Source organism: Rhinolophus ferrumequinum, chromosome 6, assembly GCF_004115265.2.
Source record: "Rhinolophus ferrumequinum isolate MPI-CBG mRhiFer1 chromosome 6, mRhiFer1_v1.p, whole genome shotgun sequence".
Lineage (NCBI taxonomy): Eukaryota > Metazoa > Chordata > Mammalia > Chiroptera > Rhinolophidae > Rhinolophus > Rhinolophus ferrumequinum.
In genome coordinates this window covers 10,195,516-10,208,819 of record NC_046289.1, presented here as the reverse complement: position 1 = coordinate 10,208,819, position 13,304 = coordinate 10,195,516, and the positions used below count along the sequence as shown (strand labels likewise).

Below are 13,304 nucleotides of genomic sequence, written 5' to 3'. Positions count from 1 at the left end.
CTGAGCTTTTATAAGGACAGGCTTGTGACGTGCGATAGGTAAGTAGGCATCGGTCATTTTCTAGGGCTGACGGGTTTTTATGTCACTGGAAGCCCACTAACAGGCCCCTCAGACTGCACTGCTCTCCAGTTCCTTTCAAGGAACTCTGTCAGCTGGTTGAAAAGCTTCGGCTCCCCAGGCGCCTTACTGAGGAACTCTCCCAGGGCCACCTGACCCTGTGTAGGAATGTGGGGGGTGGGGGTGGGGGGAGGCCCCAGCTCTCTCCCCTGCCAGGTCTCTCCCACAGCTCTGACCTCCTGCTTTTGCTTCCAGGTACAATGTGAAGATACAGGCCTTTTTCACCATCAAACAAAAGACCATTGCAAATGGCAACACGGTCAACAGTGAGCTGGAGGATGGTAATGATTACTGTGATAGTAGCTCTGATGACCCTTCCATGCCATTGCTGGGGCAAGGTAAGGCTGAGCAGACAGGAGTGGCTGAACCATGTGGTTGGAACCACTCTTCCTTCTCTGTCCTGCACACACACACACACACACACACACACACACACTCCCTCTAAATTGTCACTCTCTCACCTTTGGTCACAGGACCCTAAATGAGGAGGCAGAGTCAATGTGGATGTTGCTCAGATTGGCATTTGCTTAGGTGGGAAAAAGATGAAATAAAAATCAACAGCCACGCCCCTGGGCATTCCCCACGCTGCCTGAGGAAGGTTCAAGGCCTGCTCGGCTTTTCTGAGAGGCAATGAATTTCACCTCTATCCCATATAAAAGGCCAGCAACAGGAAGCTGAGGACTTGTGGTCGCAGGGTAGGCCCAGGTCTCCCTGCGATTTCTCAAATGCCAGGCCCAGTTCTGGAGAACTCTGTTCTGAAGAGACCCCTGGCTCATTGCCCAGAGGAACAGCAAGGCCAGGAAAGGTGAGCAGTTGCTGAGCAGGAAATCTCAGACCTGCCCCTGAGAGCCCTGCCTGGGGGCTGCAGCCTGGTCTCAGCTTCTCTTTGGCCTTGGGGGGCGGGGGAGTCCTGGCCTCCTAAGCCAGCCCCTGTCACCTCTGTCAAGTTTCCCAAATCATCTAGGCCTGACCGGCTGCTGCTTTGGAAACCTTGTCTTAATCCAGCCAGTTACCGGGGGATTCCCTCTGTGAGGCAGCTTCCAGGAAGGTGAGCGAATTCACTTTCTTCCCCGCTGGAGACCAGTATTAAGGCCTGGATGGACTCCTGTATCGAGGACATAGGAAAACAGGGCTTAAGCCACATCCCTGAGCTCCACCCACGGTGATGGTAAAGGTGAGAGCCAGGGACTGGCCACCTAAGGGGTCTTTCTCCTTTGTCCCCTGTGGCCCTGGGAAAGTCAGTCCTTTTAGGTGACTTTAATTCTTTGTCATGTCAATGATAACAAGGCCAGGTGGTCTCAGGGGAGCCTGTTTGCCTGTGTCTGGGACACGTGGAGGCCAAAATCTACATTCCTTGGCCCCTTCCCCAGTCTTGCCCCGGGGGTGGAGCAGGGTAGGAGCTCCCTCCCACGTTATTTTAGGAAAGTGTGTTCTGTCTTTTCTCAGGTTGTGAGGGATGAATGAAGTGAGAGATGAATCTCTTCAGACAGAAGGAAGAAGCCTGCTTGGGCTAAGGGTGCAGGTGCGGCCAAGGCCACAGCCTGGCTGCCAGAGACCCACCCGGGAGAGACAGAAAGGCGGTGGCCTGCAGAGGCCGGAGCTGTGCCTGTGTCCTGGCTCTTACAGGCCTAGCAGGCTACACCAGGGTAGAGCCCGTTTCTAGGACAACCTCCTCAGAAGGGGAGGGAACCACATGGCTGCTGTTTTGGAGTTGGGCTGCACAGACATACCGTCTCCGAGGTCTCTATTGCAGGTCCCCACACAGTCTCTCAGGACAGGCTGATTCCTGCCCTGTCTCATACGCAGAGATTAGTGCTCGGGGGTCCTCTGGACTTTCATGGCCACGAAAAGAGATTCTGAGTGGTGAGTGGTTCAGGCCGGTGGAAAATGCGTGCCAGCCCCAGAGCTACCCAGTGGGTGACGGAGGAGGCCGTCCCCAGTGCCCTGAGTGAAGCATTCCTCACGTGGCGGGACCTCAGCCATTTCCCTTTCCAGGGACGTCAGGCTGTCCTGAGGCCGCTGCCTGGTGGGGCCTTTTCTGGAGCTCTTCGGGGCACTGTCGCCCTCACTTTTGGACCCGTGACAGTAGGACTGCCCCACAAGTTTATACTTGCCCCCAAATCTCTAAGTTCAGGACAGTTTCTAAAAAAAATTAGAAGGTTAGACACAGGACTGTCTTTCAAGTGCAGGAAAAGGAGAAAGCGAGGCCTCCCTCCAACTTTATCAGGGTGGATGCTTTTAGCTAAAGGACAGGCAGGAAAAGGCCTCTGGGGTGCAGGCCTGGGATTGGAGAGCTGGGAGGCCCAGAGCTGTAGCCTTAGGAGTTTTCAGTCCCAGCACGTGAAGACCCCTTCCCTCCCCGAGGGTCGAGGGTCGTATGTGTGTCACTGCAGGGCACTGTCCCCTAGAGGCAGGAGAAGGAGCTCCCAGTCACACCCCAGGGGGACTGAGAAGAATGGGGCTTTGGGAGTTCACTGTTTCTAATAGTGTTGCCACCAAATTTTTCCACTCAGGTCCCCACCTCATCACCCCACCTGAGGAAGTCAAAGACTGCTGGCTGGTAGATTCTTTCAAGAACACACACACACACCACACACACACACACACACCACACACACAACACACACACACCACAAACACAACATACACACACAACACACAACACACACCATACACACACAACACACACACAACACACACATATCACACAGACACAACACACATACCATACCACACACACACCACACATAACACACACACCACACACACACCACACACACAACACACACACCACACACATAACACACACACCACACACCACACACACACCACACACACATACCACATACCACACATACACACCACACACACACCACACACACAACACACATACCCACACCACACACACCACACACACACAACACAAACACACACACAACACACATACCCACACCACACACCACACACCACACACACACACACACAACACACACACACCACACATACACACCACAAACACCACACACACCACTCACATACAACACACACAACACGCACACCACACGCACACCACACACACACATACCACATACCACACATACACACCACACACACACCACACACACAACACACACAACACACGCACACCGCACGCACACCACACACCCCACACACACCCCACACACATACCTCACAGACACACCACACACACACACACACACACACACACACACGCTTTGCTGTTATCAGCTTTGTAGTTTCTCATATAAAATCAAATTTTTAACCCAACCTCTTGACAGGTTTTAGGCTTTTCACCACCACTCTTATAAAATGCCTTTACATACCTAAATGTGATTAAAGGTCATGCAGATCAGCTCACCAAATCAACTCAGGCCAGTTTTCTCTTTTTTCGGGGTGGGGGGTGAGATCGTGCCCACAGAACTTTGTTCTGTGTTCAGTTGTTTGGGATTTTTCTAAAACTCATACAGATTTTTCATATCACACTTCAGTTCTGCTCAAGAATGCAGAGCACAATATACCGAGGAAAGGTCCCCAGGACCCAGGCAGGAAGGCACTCCATTTCCCACCACTGCTGGGAGTCCACCTCACTGGTTCTTAGCTGGCCTTGCACACAGCCGGACAGCCAAGGCCACCTTGCTCACTCGCTGGGCTCACTACGGGGTGTCCCCAAGATGCCCTGACCACAGCTTTGGCTTAGCACAGAGAGGCAGGGGGCAGTACCTGGCCTTGGGCTGAATTGCCAGGAAAACGTACTGTAATTTAGTTACCTTCTGAACAGCCACCCTTGGCTTGTACGGACCACCCTGTGCTGCCACTTGGTGGGCAGCAGGCACCAGGACAAGGTGCCCAGGTGCACGTAGCATGGCTCTTGCCTTGAAGCCTGACACTCTGTAGGCTCCCTCCTTCTGAGCCCAGTTGTTCCCCCAGGTGGTGCCTGGGGTAGGGCTGGTTCTGTGGTCTGGACAGAGCCTGGAGCCTGCAGCTGTTCTGCTGGTTTCCACCCCCCTCTGAGACGGAGGGTCCAGAGTGGGGGGGATTCGAGCTGTCCTGCAGCAGGGAGGGGTGGTGGGCAGGGACTCCTGCTCCTCAGAGTGGGACTAAGCCATGGAATTCAGTCAGGAGAGGGGCCATCCCGGAGGTCAGAGGCTGCGAGCATTGAAGCCCCCATGGCAGGAGCCCCTCTACTAACACCCGTCTTCACATCCCCCCCCGCCGGCATCTTGGCCACCATCAGGAATGCTGCCCCAGACTCTCGGCACCCACTGCACGCTAATCATCTCTGGCAAACTCTGTTGGCCTTTGTCTCCTTAACTCTTCTCCTCTTCTAAATTGTAAGTAACCCGCTTTTATCCAAGCGATAACACACGCATTAAAAAAAAATCCACACGCCCAGCACACGCCTCATCGAAGGTTAGTGTCTGTCTCCGACAAATGCATGGTCTTCTTGGCTCTGTTTCTAACCCACACGCCTCCTGTCTGCTGAACCTTACTGCCTGTTGGGTGAAGGTACGTGTCTTGTGTGCGTTTGTTCCTGTTTGTGCCATTAACTCTCGCGCGGGTTCACTCTGACTGCCCTTGGTTACCCGATGGCCATTCACTGGGAGCTGGTGAACAGTGCAGAGGGACAGGCATCTGTGCTCTGACGGCTTTGGAGGCTTGTGTGGGTTCATCTCCTTCTGTGTGCTGTGTTCGTGAGTGCTCGTGTCGTGAGGCCCTCCCTCCAGGGCTCTGGAGTTAAGATGTTGAATCCCCCACGCTCCAGCCCTGAGCGTGTTCGTGAAGGTGGAGAGGAAGAGGTCTGGGGCCTGGAGAGATTGGTTCTTCATCCTCGTGAAGGGAAGCATAGGGTCAGAGACAGCGGCCTCCCTGCTGGAGGGTAACAGTTTTACCAGAGACACTGGGCTCGGCCAGCGGCTCCCCTTCGGGGTCTCAGTTGCCTCATTCAGGGCCTGTGAGCCGAATCTCTGTCCCCACTGCCTGCCTCAAGGAGAACAAAGTTAGAAGGCACCTCCTGTGCGGGGCGGAGATGGCTCCTCAAAGACAGAGCAGGTGGTCTTGTGGGAAGTTCACAGCCAGTGCTCTCTGGTGCTTTCCAGCATTTTCCATTCCAGGAGGCCCTTGTCAACGTATAAGTTTTGTCTGAGCCTCTGTCATCAGGGTAAGAAAGGTCCCTTCACAGTCATGGTGAGAAGTGGCAGGGAGCCTGTGTATATTGCAGGTAGACTGCCCAGTGAGGGTTAGATGAGGAATTAAAAGACCCTTGCAATCAGCCAAGACTGGGCCCCAGAAGAGAGTGGGCATCGACTGGCAGGGGCTGCTTGTGAGGGGGCCTGTAATGGGGGGGCCGCGGGGCTGTGTCTAATTCTCCAAGTCGGCAGATGTTTCAGAGCCACTTGACTACTGGCAGGAGCTGAAGCTAAGCTCCCAGGTGGCTGCCAGCTGCCCAGACCTCAGCCCAAGAGGTCTGCAGCATCACCCCAGCACTTGGGCGTGCTCCCCAGGGGGATCTCAGCACTAATCTTGGCACTGTGCTCAATACAGTGAAGGAGGAGCCGCAGTACAGCAAAAACCCAGTGGTGATGGTGGACGAGGTCATGAGCTCCAGCCCTCCCAAGTTCAGCTTCCCGGAAGCGGGCTTACGCATAATGATCACCAATAAGTTTGGGCCCAGGACCCGACTACGGATGGCCAGCAGGATCATAATTAACGAGGTAAATTTGCTTAAAGGACCATGAGAGCCAATGGCCTTAGATGGGTTCTGGCACTTTGAGGAGGCCCTGTCTTGTCAGGACACTTCTTGGTGCAGGGCCACTAGGGCGTCCTCTGCTAGGCTGGCATCTAACACCACCCCTGTTTAAGGAAGGAAGCCCAAACATCACCACAGGCAGCAAATGATTCGATCCAGAGCAATCTTAAGGCAGGCAGCAATCAAATACCATGCCGAGATGTTTCACTAAGTATTTTGTCAGGCACTACAGTCAAACTAATTAGAGAAAGGCCAGTCTGAAGTATGGATTGTTTCTTAAAATGTTATTTAGGGTGACAAAAATGACCACACACCTGTTCTCTATGGATAAAGCAACTAGAAGGAAACTGAGACACTGGTAAATGGCAGTTACCTCTGCGACTTCGTTTTTACTCTGTACCCTGGTGGTCTGCTTGAATTTTCTACCTCATCTCTTGCTCATTTGAAAAAAAAAATTTTAAATAAGATTGAGTATTATTTAATGTACCAGCAGCACAGCTAAGCTCACAGGCTTATTGCTTACCAACTTTTCCAGTCTTTGCTGCATGTGTGTGATTGGAGTTTTAAGTCCTTCTCCTCAGACCAAGATACTTACCAGAGAACTTGAAACTTTGGAGATAATAATCAATAGTTAGCACAGAGATTCTATGCAAGAATGAGACTGCACGGTGTGTAAAGGTTTTCTGTAGTTTGAACATTTCTTCTTTGATTTCATACGTAATATACCTTCTCAGTGGAAGATAATATTAAGAAAGGGGAAAATTGCCAGCTTTGAATCATTCTGAACCATTTTGGTCCAAATCAGTAAAATTTAAATCAATGAAATTTTACTGAATTCTGGCCATTTTTCATGAGTGTTGTAATTTTACCTTCTGAGTGCTAGGGATGGGAGAGGGATTTGAACAACTCTTTAGGATTTTCATGACACACGCAGCCAGGGAAATGATGGGGTTTTGATGAGCTAGTAAAATGCTGGTTGTCATGCCCCCAAATGTTATAAGCTGCTGGGAAAACCTTGTTTTCCACCTTGTTGAGATTGGCCAGCCCTTTGGAAGGCAGCAAAGGGAACCGAGAGGCTAGGCTCAAGAGAGGAAATTCTGAGTGTTCATTTCGCAATAGCCATTAACTCATTTAATCTTCCTGGGCCTCAGTTTCTCTCTCTGAAGATATTGGGCAGGATGCTTCCAGCTCTAAAAATTTCCGTGACACACTGAAAGGTATGCCAGGGGACTAAGCAGTGTCTTTGGGGAAAGTCATTGTAGAAAGGGAATGGGGGAGAATAGAACCCCCAAAATGCCCAATTTCAAGGTTGTTTCTTAAGACCTTTTGGTCTCATTTCCTCTTCAGTCCTTGAATTCCTGAATGTTACAGGGAAGTTTGCAAAACTCAAACCAATCCATGGTAGAAGTACCCTTATTTGTTCATCGTCAGACAGGGTTTGCAGGGGATGGGTGTTTGGGGAGGGGGATGTGAGGGGCATGAAAGGAGAGCTCTGTTCGCCTTCACTTCAAGGTTATACCTGACCTGACCTGACCGCCCTCACCCACAGCCACGGTGATGAATTGTCGACAGGCCCAGACTGTCACCTCCCTGAGTTTCCCATCACTCCCATCACTCATCCCACCTGGCCATCCACCTCCTTCATCCCCACAACTCTCTTCTCCTGACCCTACACCTGACGATGGTCATTTTGAGCTGCTACAGCTAGCTGTAATTGACTAAGCACCGGCTGTAGCCAAGCAGGTGCTGGATGCTTTCTTTACCTGTGTTGATCTTCTTAACGACCTTCTGGGGAAGATGGTGATATTTCCAATTGCTCTATTGGAAAGTTGAGGTTATTTTCCCAAAGCCACACAATTAATAAGAGGGCAGAACAGGAATTCCAACCCAAATCGGAGTCTGGACAGCAAAAGGGGAACTGCATCGATTCTTAGTGGTCAACCTAGTTCACTTCCCCGGCACCCTTCCTTCTGTATCTTTATTCCCGCAGTAATATCCAGCCCCTGCTTGGGTTGTTTCTTCCATGGGGCAGCCCTTTGGACATCAGGCAGCAGTTGCCACCTCTAATTTTCTGTTTGAATCTAAACATCCTTGGAACCTCTCACCCTCCTGATGTGACAGGTTCCAGTCTTCACTATCTAGTTACTCTCCTATGGAAACCTTCCAGTTTGTCTCTCTCGGCATGTGGGTCCATCACCTCCTTTGTGTTGTAATCTATGCCTCCCTTAATACAACCTCAGATAGCTTTAGATATTTTTTCCAGGTACAATTTTCTGTTTATTCCTATTAAGCTAGAGTTATAACCCCCTCCCGTTGCTACCATTCATGTTGCTATTAAGTCATGCTTCCCTCCTTGCAATTCTGTCTTTGCACAGCTAGTTTTTTGTTTGTTTTACTGCAAGGATGACCTGTTATGTAATCCTACTTGGTTAGCAAAATATTATGCCTCTATGTCTGAGTCTCAGGCATAGATCACTTCTCTCTTTTTCGTGGGTTAGGTGTTGTGGACATGTAGGAAATTTCTTTTTTTAATTTCCAGTTGATCCTAAACTTCATGGTTTTGGAGTTCCTACCTAAAACTGACATGAAAGCAGTTGAACAGTCAATTCCTCTTTCTTTTAGAGGAATAACACGCTTCCACTTTAAGTAATAATGACTTCTTTTTTACTACCAATAAGCATAAGGATAGGTTTTAGGCACATAGTTATGGAGTATTGCCTTAGACACATTTACTGACACCTGGTCGCCTGCTGAAGTACTTGGGAGGGATCTGTGTGTCCTTTGTGTGACGAGCATTACCCACAGGCCTACAGCTGACCCATACATCTTTTTTATGAGAACCAGATAAAGGTGAGCTGTACAAAGGCAAGCAGATTCTCGGGAAGGTGGAAACCTGTGGATTTCTTGAAGTGTGGCCTCTGCCTTTCCCCGGTTTAGTAGAAACCCACAGACTTGGTGAGGAAGTCAGCTTCTGCTTGGCTGCAAAGGGGCAGCCTTCATCAGAAGCTAGAATGAGCTGAGGGGAAGGAAGGGGCCGGGTTGGTTCAGGGCACACTCTCTGGACATGGCAAAGGCTTGGACAGCAGAGGCTCTCTGCCTGGCCAGTAACCCATACAATGCTCAACATCGTTAGTCATCAAGCAAATGCAAATTAAAACCACGATCAGATACCACCACATACCCACCAGAATGGCTAAAACTAAAAGGACCGATAATATCAAGTGTTGGCAAGGCTGGGAAGCAACTGAAATTCTAATCCCTGGCTGGTGCAAGTGTAAAATGGTTCACGTGCACCTGCCTTGTGACCTAACAATTCCACTCTGAGATAAATACCCAAGAGAAATGTGTGCCTATGTCCACAAAAAGACATGTACACAAATGCTCATAACAACATTCTTCATAATAACCAAAACAGGGAAACAACCCCAAAGCCCATCAGCAGGCAGGATACATTGCAGGTTATTCATACAAAGAGAATACTATACAGCCCTGAAAAAATAACCACCTACTGAGTCACGTAACAGCACAGATGGATCTCATGACTATTAGGATGAGTGAAACAAACAAGACACAAAAACAAGTACATACAATTTGAATCCATTTATAAGAAGTTTAAGTTCGAGAAAAACTAATTGATGTTTATAAAATCGGAATTGTGGTAACATTGGTTACCTCTGGAGAGAAGGGCACATCGACTAGGGAAGTGCCTGAGGGAGTCTTCTAAGGGGCTGGATATGTTCTACATCTTGATATAAAATATCACTGAGCTGCACACTTAATGTAAGTGTGCATTGTGCATGGTAAACCTAAAATGTTTTTTGATTTCTTAAAAACTATACCAGGCCTCTCCTGTGACTATCTTCAGGTGGCTTATGAACGTCTGTAGGGGGGAGCCAGAATTATCACTGCCGTCCGGTGTCATGGGCTGGGTTGTCAGGTTGGCACTAAGAAGAGGAGGCCAGGCCTGTAACCGGTCCCCAACGGCAATGAGCAAACTTGGATGGATTCCAAGGTCCTTAGGCCGCTCCAGGCAAGCTGATCTCCAGGGGCATGTTCTAGAAACCTGTAAGGGCTGTGTGCATGTCAGGAGCAAAGCAACAGCGCAACACTCTGTCACACCTCTCAGAGTCTGTCTTGCCTCCCGTTCATACAGCGGCAAAGGCTGATCAACTCAGCAAACGGCGTGAGCAGCAAGCCACTTCAAAATGGGCGACACGAAAACATCGAAAACGGAAATGTTCCCGTGGACAACCCCGAAGACCCTCAGCAGGAGCAGGAGCGGCAGCCCCCCCCACCACTGCCACCCCCGGAGCCAGAGCCAGTCGAGGCGGTCTTCCTGTCCCCCTTCTCCCTGCCCGGTGAGTTCTGGGGGAGCGGGTTGCACTGCCTGGGCCTTCGTCAGGAAACTCCTGCCCCGACTCTGCCACTATGCCCCTTTGGGGATCACAGGGCTCCCGCGGAGTTTCTGGGTTAGAATCTCCAGGGCACACTGATCACAGCGACCCACGGGCTCCTCCCAAAACCTGGACAGTCCGTAGACTGGAGTGGGGCCTGGGCATCAGCATTTTCAAACCTTCTCTGGGTCTTGCTGGGACCCGGCAGGTTAGGAATGGCTGCTCCTGGTCAGTACCTCCCAGCCTTCTTTCCCACGGAGGGCAGACCCAGAAAATGACATTTGCCCCCTCATTGCAGTTACAGAGGGGCCCAGCACAGGGGTTCAGGCCCCCCTAGACTCCCCTCTGCCGACCAGCATGCTGAGGGGATCTGTGTCTCAGCCCCCATCTAACACATCCCTGACATGTCAGCACAGCTGCTGGAATACTCTATGGGGAGCAAAGGTCATGCTCAGCCAGCTTGTCTTGTGGGCTAAAGTTCACACTGTACATGGGTGGGAGCTTGGTGCCTCGGTCTGGGACACTAGGAGAAGGAGGAGGACGCCTTTTCTAGATCCCAGGAACCTACCTGAGATGGTCTGTGTGGACACACTGACAGAGAGCGATCTCTGCAGAGCAGGATCCTGGGGTGGGAGGAGCAGGGTGACCCCAGAAGAGAGGCTGCTCCCAGGTAGATCAATCAGGAGGGCTCCTGCCCCACGTGGAGTTTTTCACTTCTGTGTTCACAAGCGGGCCAGAGCCTGGCTTCTCTCACAGCCCTGACATCACATCGCCAGCCCAGTTCCTCTCCCACGTCCACATGTGGCCGAGTACAGGGACTCTCGGCTGTGGTCATGAAGGGGTTTCAGTTCCTTGGGGCCTGGAGACCTGATCCCAGGGCTTATGAACACAGAAGTAAAAAACCCTAAGTGGGGCAGGGCCCCTCCTGGCTACAGGGAGGGCGCTGCAGCCACGGGACAGGAATCAGCTGTGCTTACCAGAGGGTGGGACTGAGGAAGAGCTACCGTTCGGTGCGTTCTGTTCTCCAGCCCCAAGAGGTGGGTGGCAGAGTCCCGATTTCACAGATGTGGAGCCTGGTGAGGCCACGGCCACGACCGTCCACTCACCACTTCATCCAAACCTGGTCCTGATGCTGTCCACAGTCCAGGGCTCTAGGGGAAACCAGCGAAGGGACATGCCCTTCTTGGCAGCTATTATTCTGTAAAGTGAGATGGCCACATGTGAAGACCAGTCATCTCCATTTCTTGGAAACCTTGAGTTTGGCAGGATCGGATGGGATGGACCCCAGAGCCAGCCACCCCTCCCTTTGCCCTGGGATCCGAAGCTCCTGAGAGAAGTGGCTGTGGGAAAGCAGATCTAGCTTTCTGCGGGGACTCTGGATGGGCCACCTCCTGGGTGGGAGGCTTAGAATGCTGCTGTCTTGCTAGGGCTGGACCAGATAGATCCCAGGTTCTCTGCACCCAAGAGTCCTTCTGCAGGGAACTCTGCCCTTCCCGGTGGGCCAGGACTTCCTGTTGCAGTTGGTCCACCTTCCTCTGCAAGCCAGAGGCTCCAGAACATTCCCCTGGGCTTGGCTCATAATGGAGCCAAGTGCTGCAAGCTTCTGCCCAGTGTTTGCCTTTCCTTTTCCTCAACAAGGAATAGGCCAGGGCTTCCTGTGTCCCTGCAGAAAGCTCTCTTTGTATCCCTGGGTATGTTTTCAGGTGTTGCCCTTGGAAACCACGAGTCACTTCCTCCCCCCTCTTCCCCTTCTCCACGTGAGGACAATGGGAGGAAAGGGAGTTGTGTGGCTGCGGCTTTTAGGTGCCTGTTCATATAATCCTTGCAGCTGCTGTGTGAGGGAGGCATTATCATCACCCCATTTTACAGAGAGGGAAACTGAGGCTGGGAGAGGCTGTGCAGCTTCCCGCGTCACAGCCATTGTGTGAGGAGCCTCTCTTCCACCCTGTGCCTCCCATGCTGTGAACACCATCACGGGCTGGTCCAGTAGGGAATAGAGTCCCAGACCACAAGCCCCTGGGCTGTCACATAGCAGGCAAATGGCCTTAGCTAAATGTGCACCCTGGACCTACAATGCAGTTCAGCTCACTTCAGTGGAGAAAGTGGGATAAATGTGTGTTTCACAAAAGTCCAGGCCCTTGGAGTTTCTTGAACAGTAACAGGAGGTAAAACTTACTGAGAACAGGAGGTAAATTTTACAAGAGGTAAAACTATGGACCAGGCAGGATGCTCTATATGTATTAACTCATTGATTCCTCATGACGACCCTAGAAAGTGGATACTGTTATTATCCCCATTTCCCAGGTAAAGAAACTGAGGCACCAAGAGGTTTGTGGTCATGAAGGGGTTTCAATTCCTTGGGGCCTGGAGACCTGATCCCAGGGCTTATGAACACAGAAGTAAAAAACCCTAAGTGGGGCAGGGCCCCTCCTGGCTACAGGGAGGGCGCTGCAGCCACGGTACAGCCAGTTGCCCAGGGTCACGCAGGAGTAAGGGGCAGAGCAGGGATTTGCACACTGACATTCTGACCCCAGACTTGCTTAGGGGACAGCACTGTCACCCTACCAATGGATGCTTCCAGCTCCTTTCCCTCAGAGCCCATGAGGAAATGCTTGCCTCTGTCCTAGCCAAATGCCTTGTGTCTGGGTTGAGTAAACCATGTTAAATTGACTTGAATTATGGGCCCTTGGGACCTAACCTGCTCTCGTCAGGCTTTGGATAGCGCAGCTACACCTTCTCTTTATTATAATTAAACCCAGCATGGGCAATCGGAAAGTTTCCCGATGCTTATTTTTATAAGTGTCTTAGGGCTTATTTTTCCCACCCTACCCAGCCTTCCTCAGTCCTACAGAACACTTGAGAGAGCTCTTCTGGCTCAGAGGAGAGAGGGCTATTCGTCCCTCTAAACCCAGGAAGGGGGTCCTGCACTTAGATCAGGTGGCACTCTAGAAAACCCCACGTGCCCATTCTTCCCTCTTAGGCCCTGAGCACGTCGGTGGAAGCAGTGGAGAGACTGCAGGTGCTGC

At 51.3% G+C, this 13,304-nt stretch overlaps 1 protein-coding gene across 2 annotated transcripts in view; it reads left to right on the top strand.

Annotated features, from left to right (window-relative positions):
* SLC24A4 (solute carrier family 24 member 4) overlaps positions 1–13,304 on the top strand; it is a 146,076-nt gene that overhangs the window by 101,930 nt on the left and 30,842 nt on the right. The window contains exons 10-12 of one of the 2 annotated variants that reach the window (XM_033109024.1): positions 313–398; positions 5,680–5,849; positions 10,038–10,242. In XM_033109024.1, the coding sequence (XP_032964915.1) occupies positions 313–398; positions 5,680–5,849; positions 10,038–10,242 (461 nt within the window). Of the gene's footprint in view, positions 1–312; positions 456–5,679; positions 5,850–10,037; positions 10,243–13,304 lie in introns of both variants that reach the window. The other variant, XM_033109023.1, reaches the window with a different exon arrangement.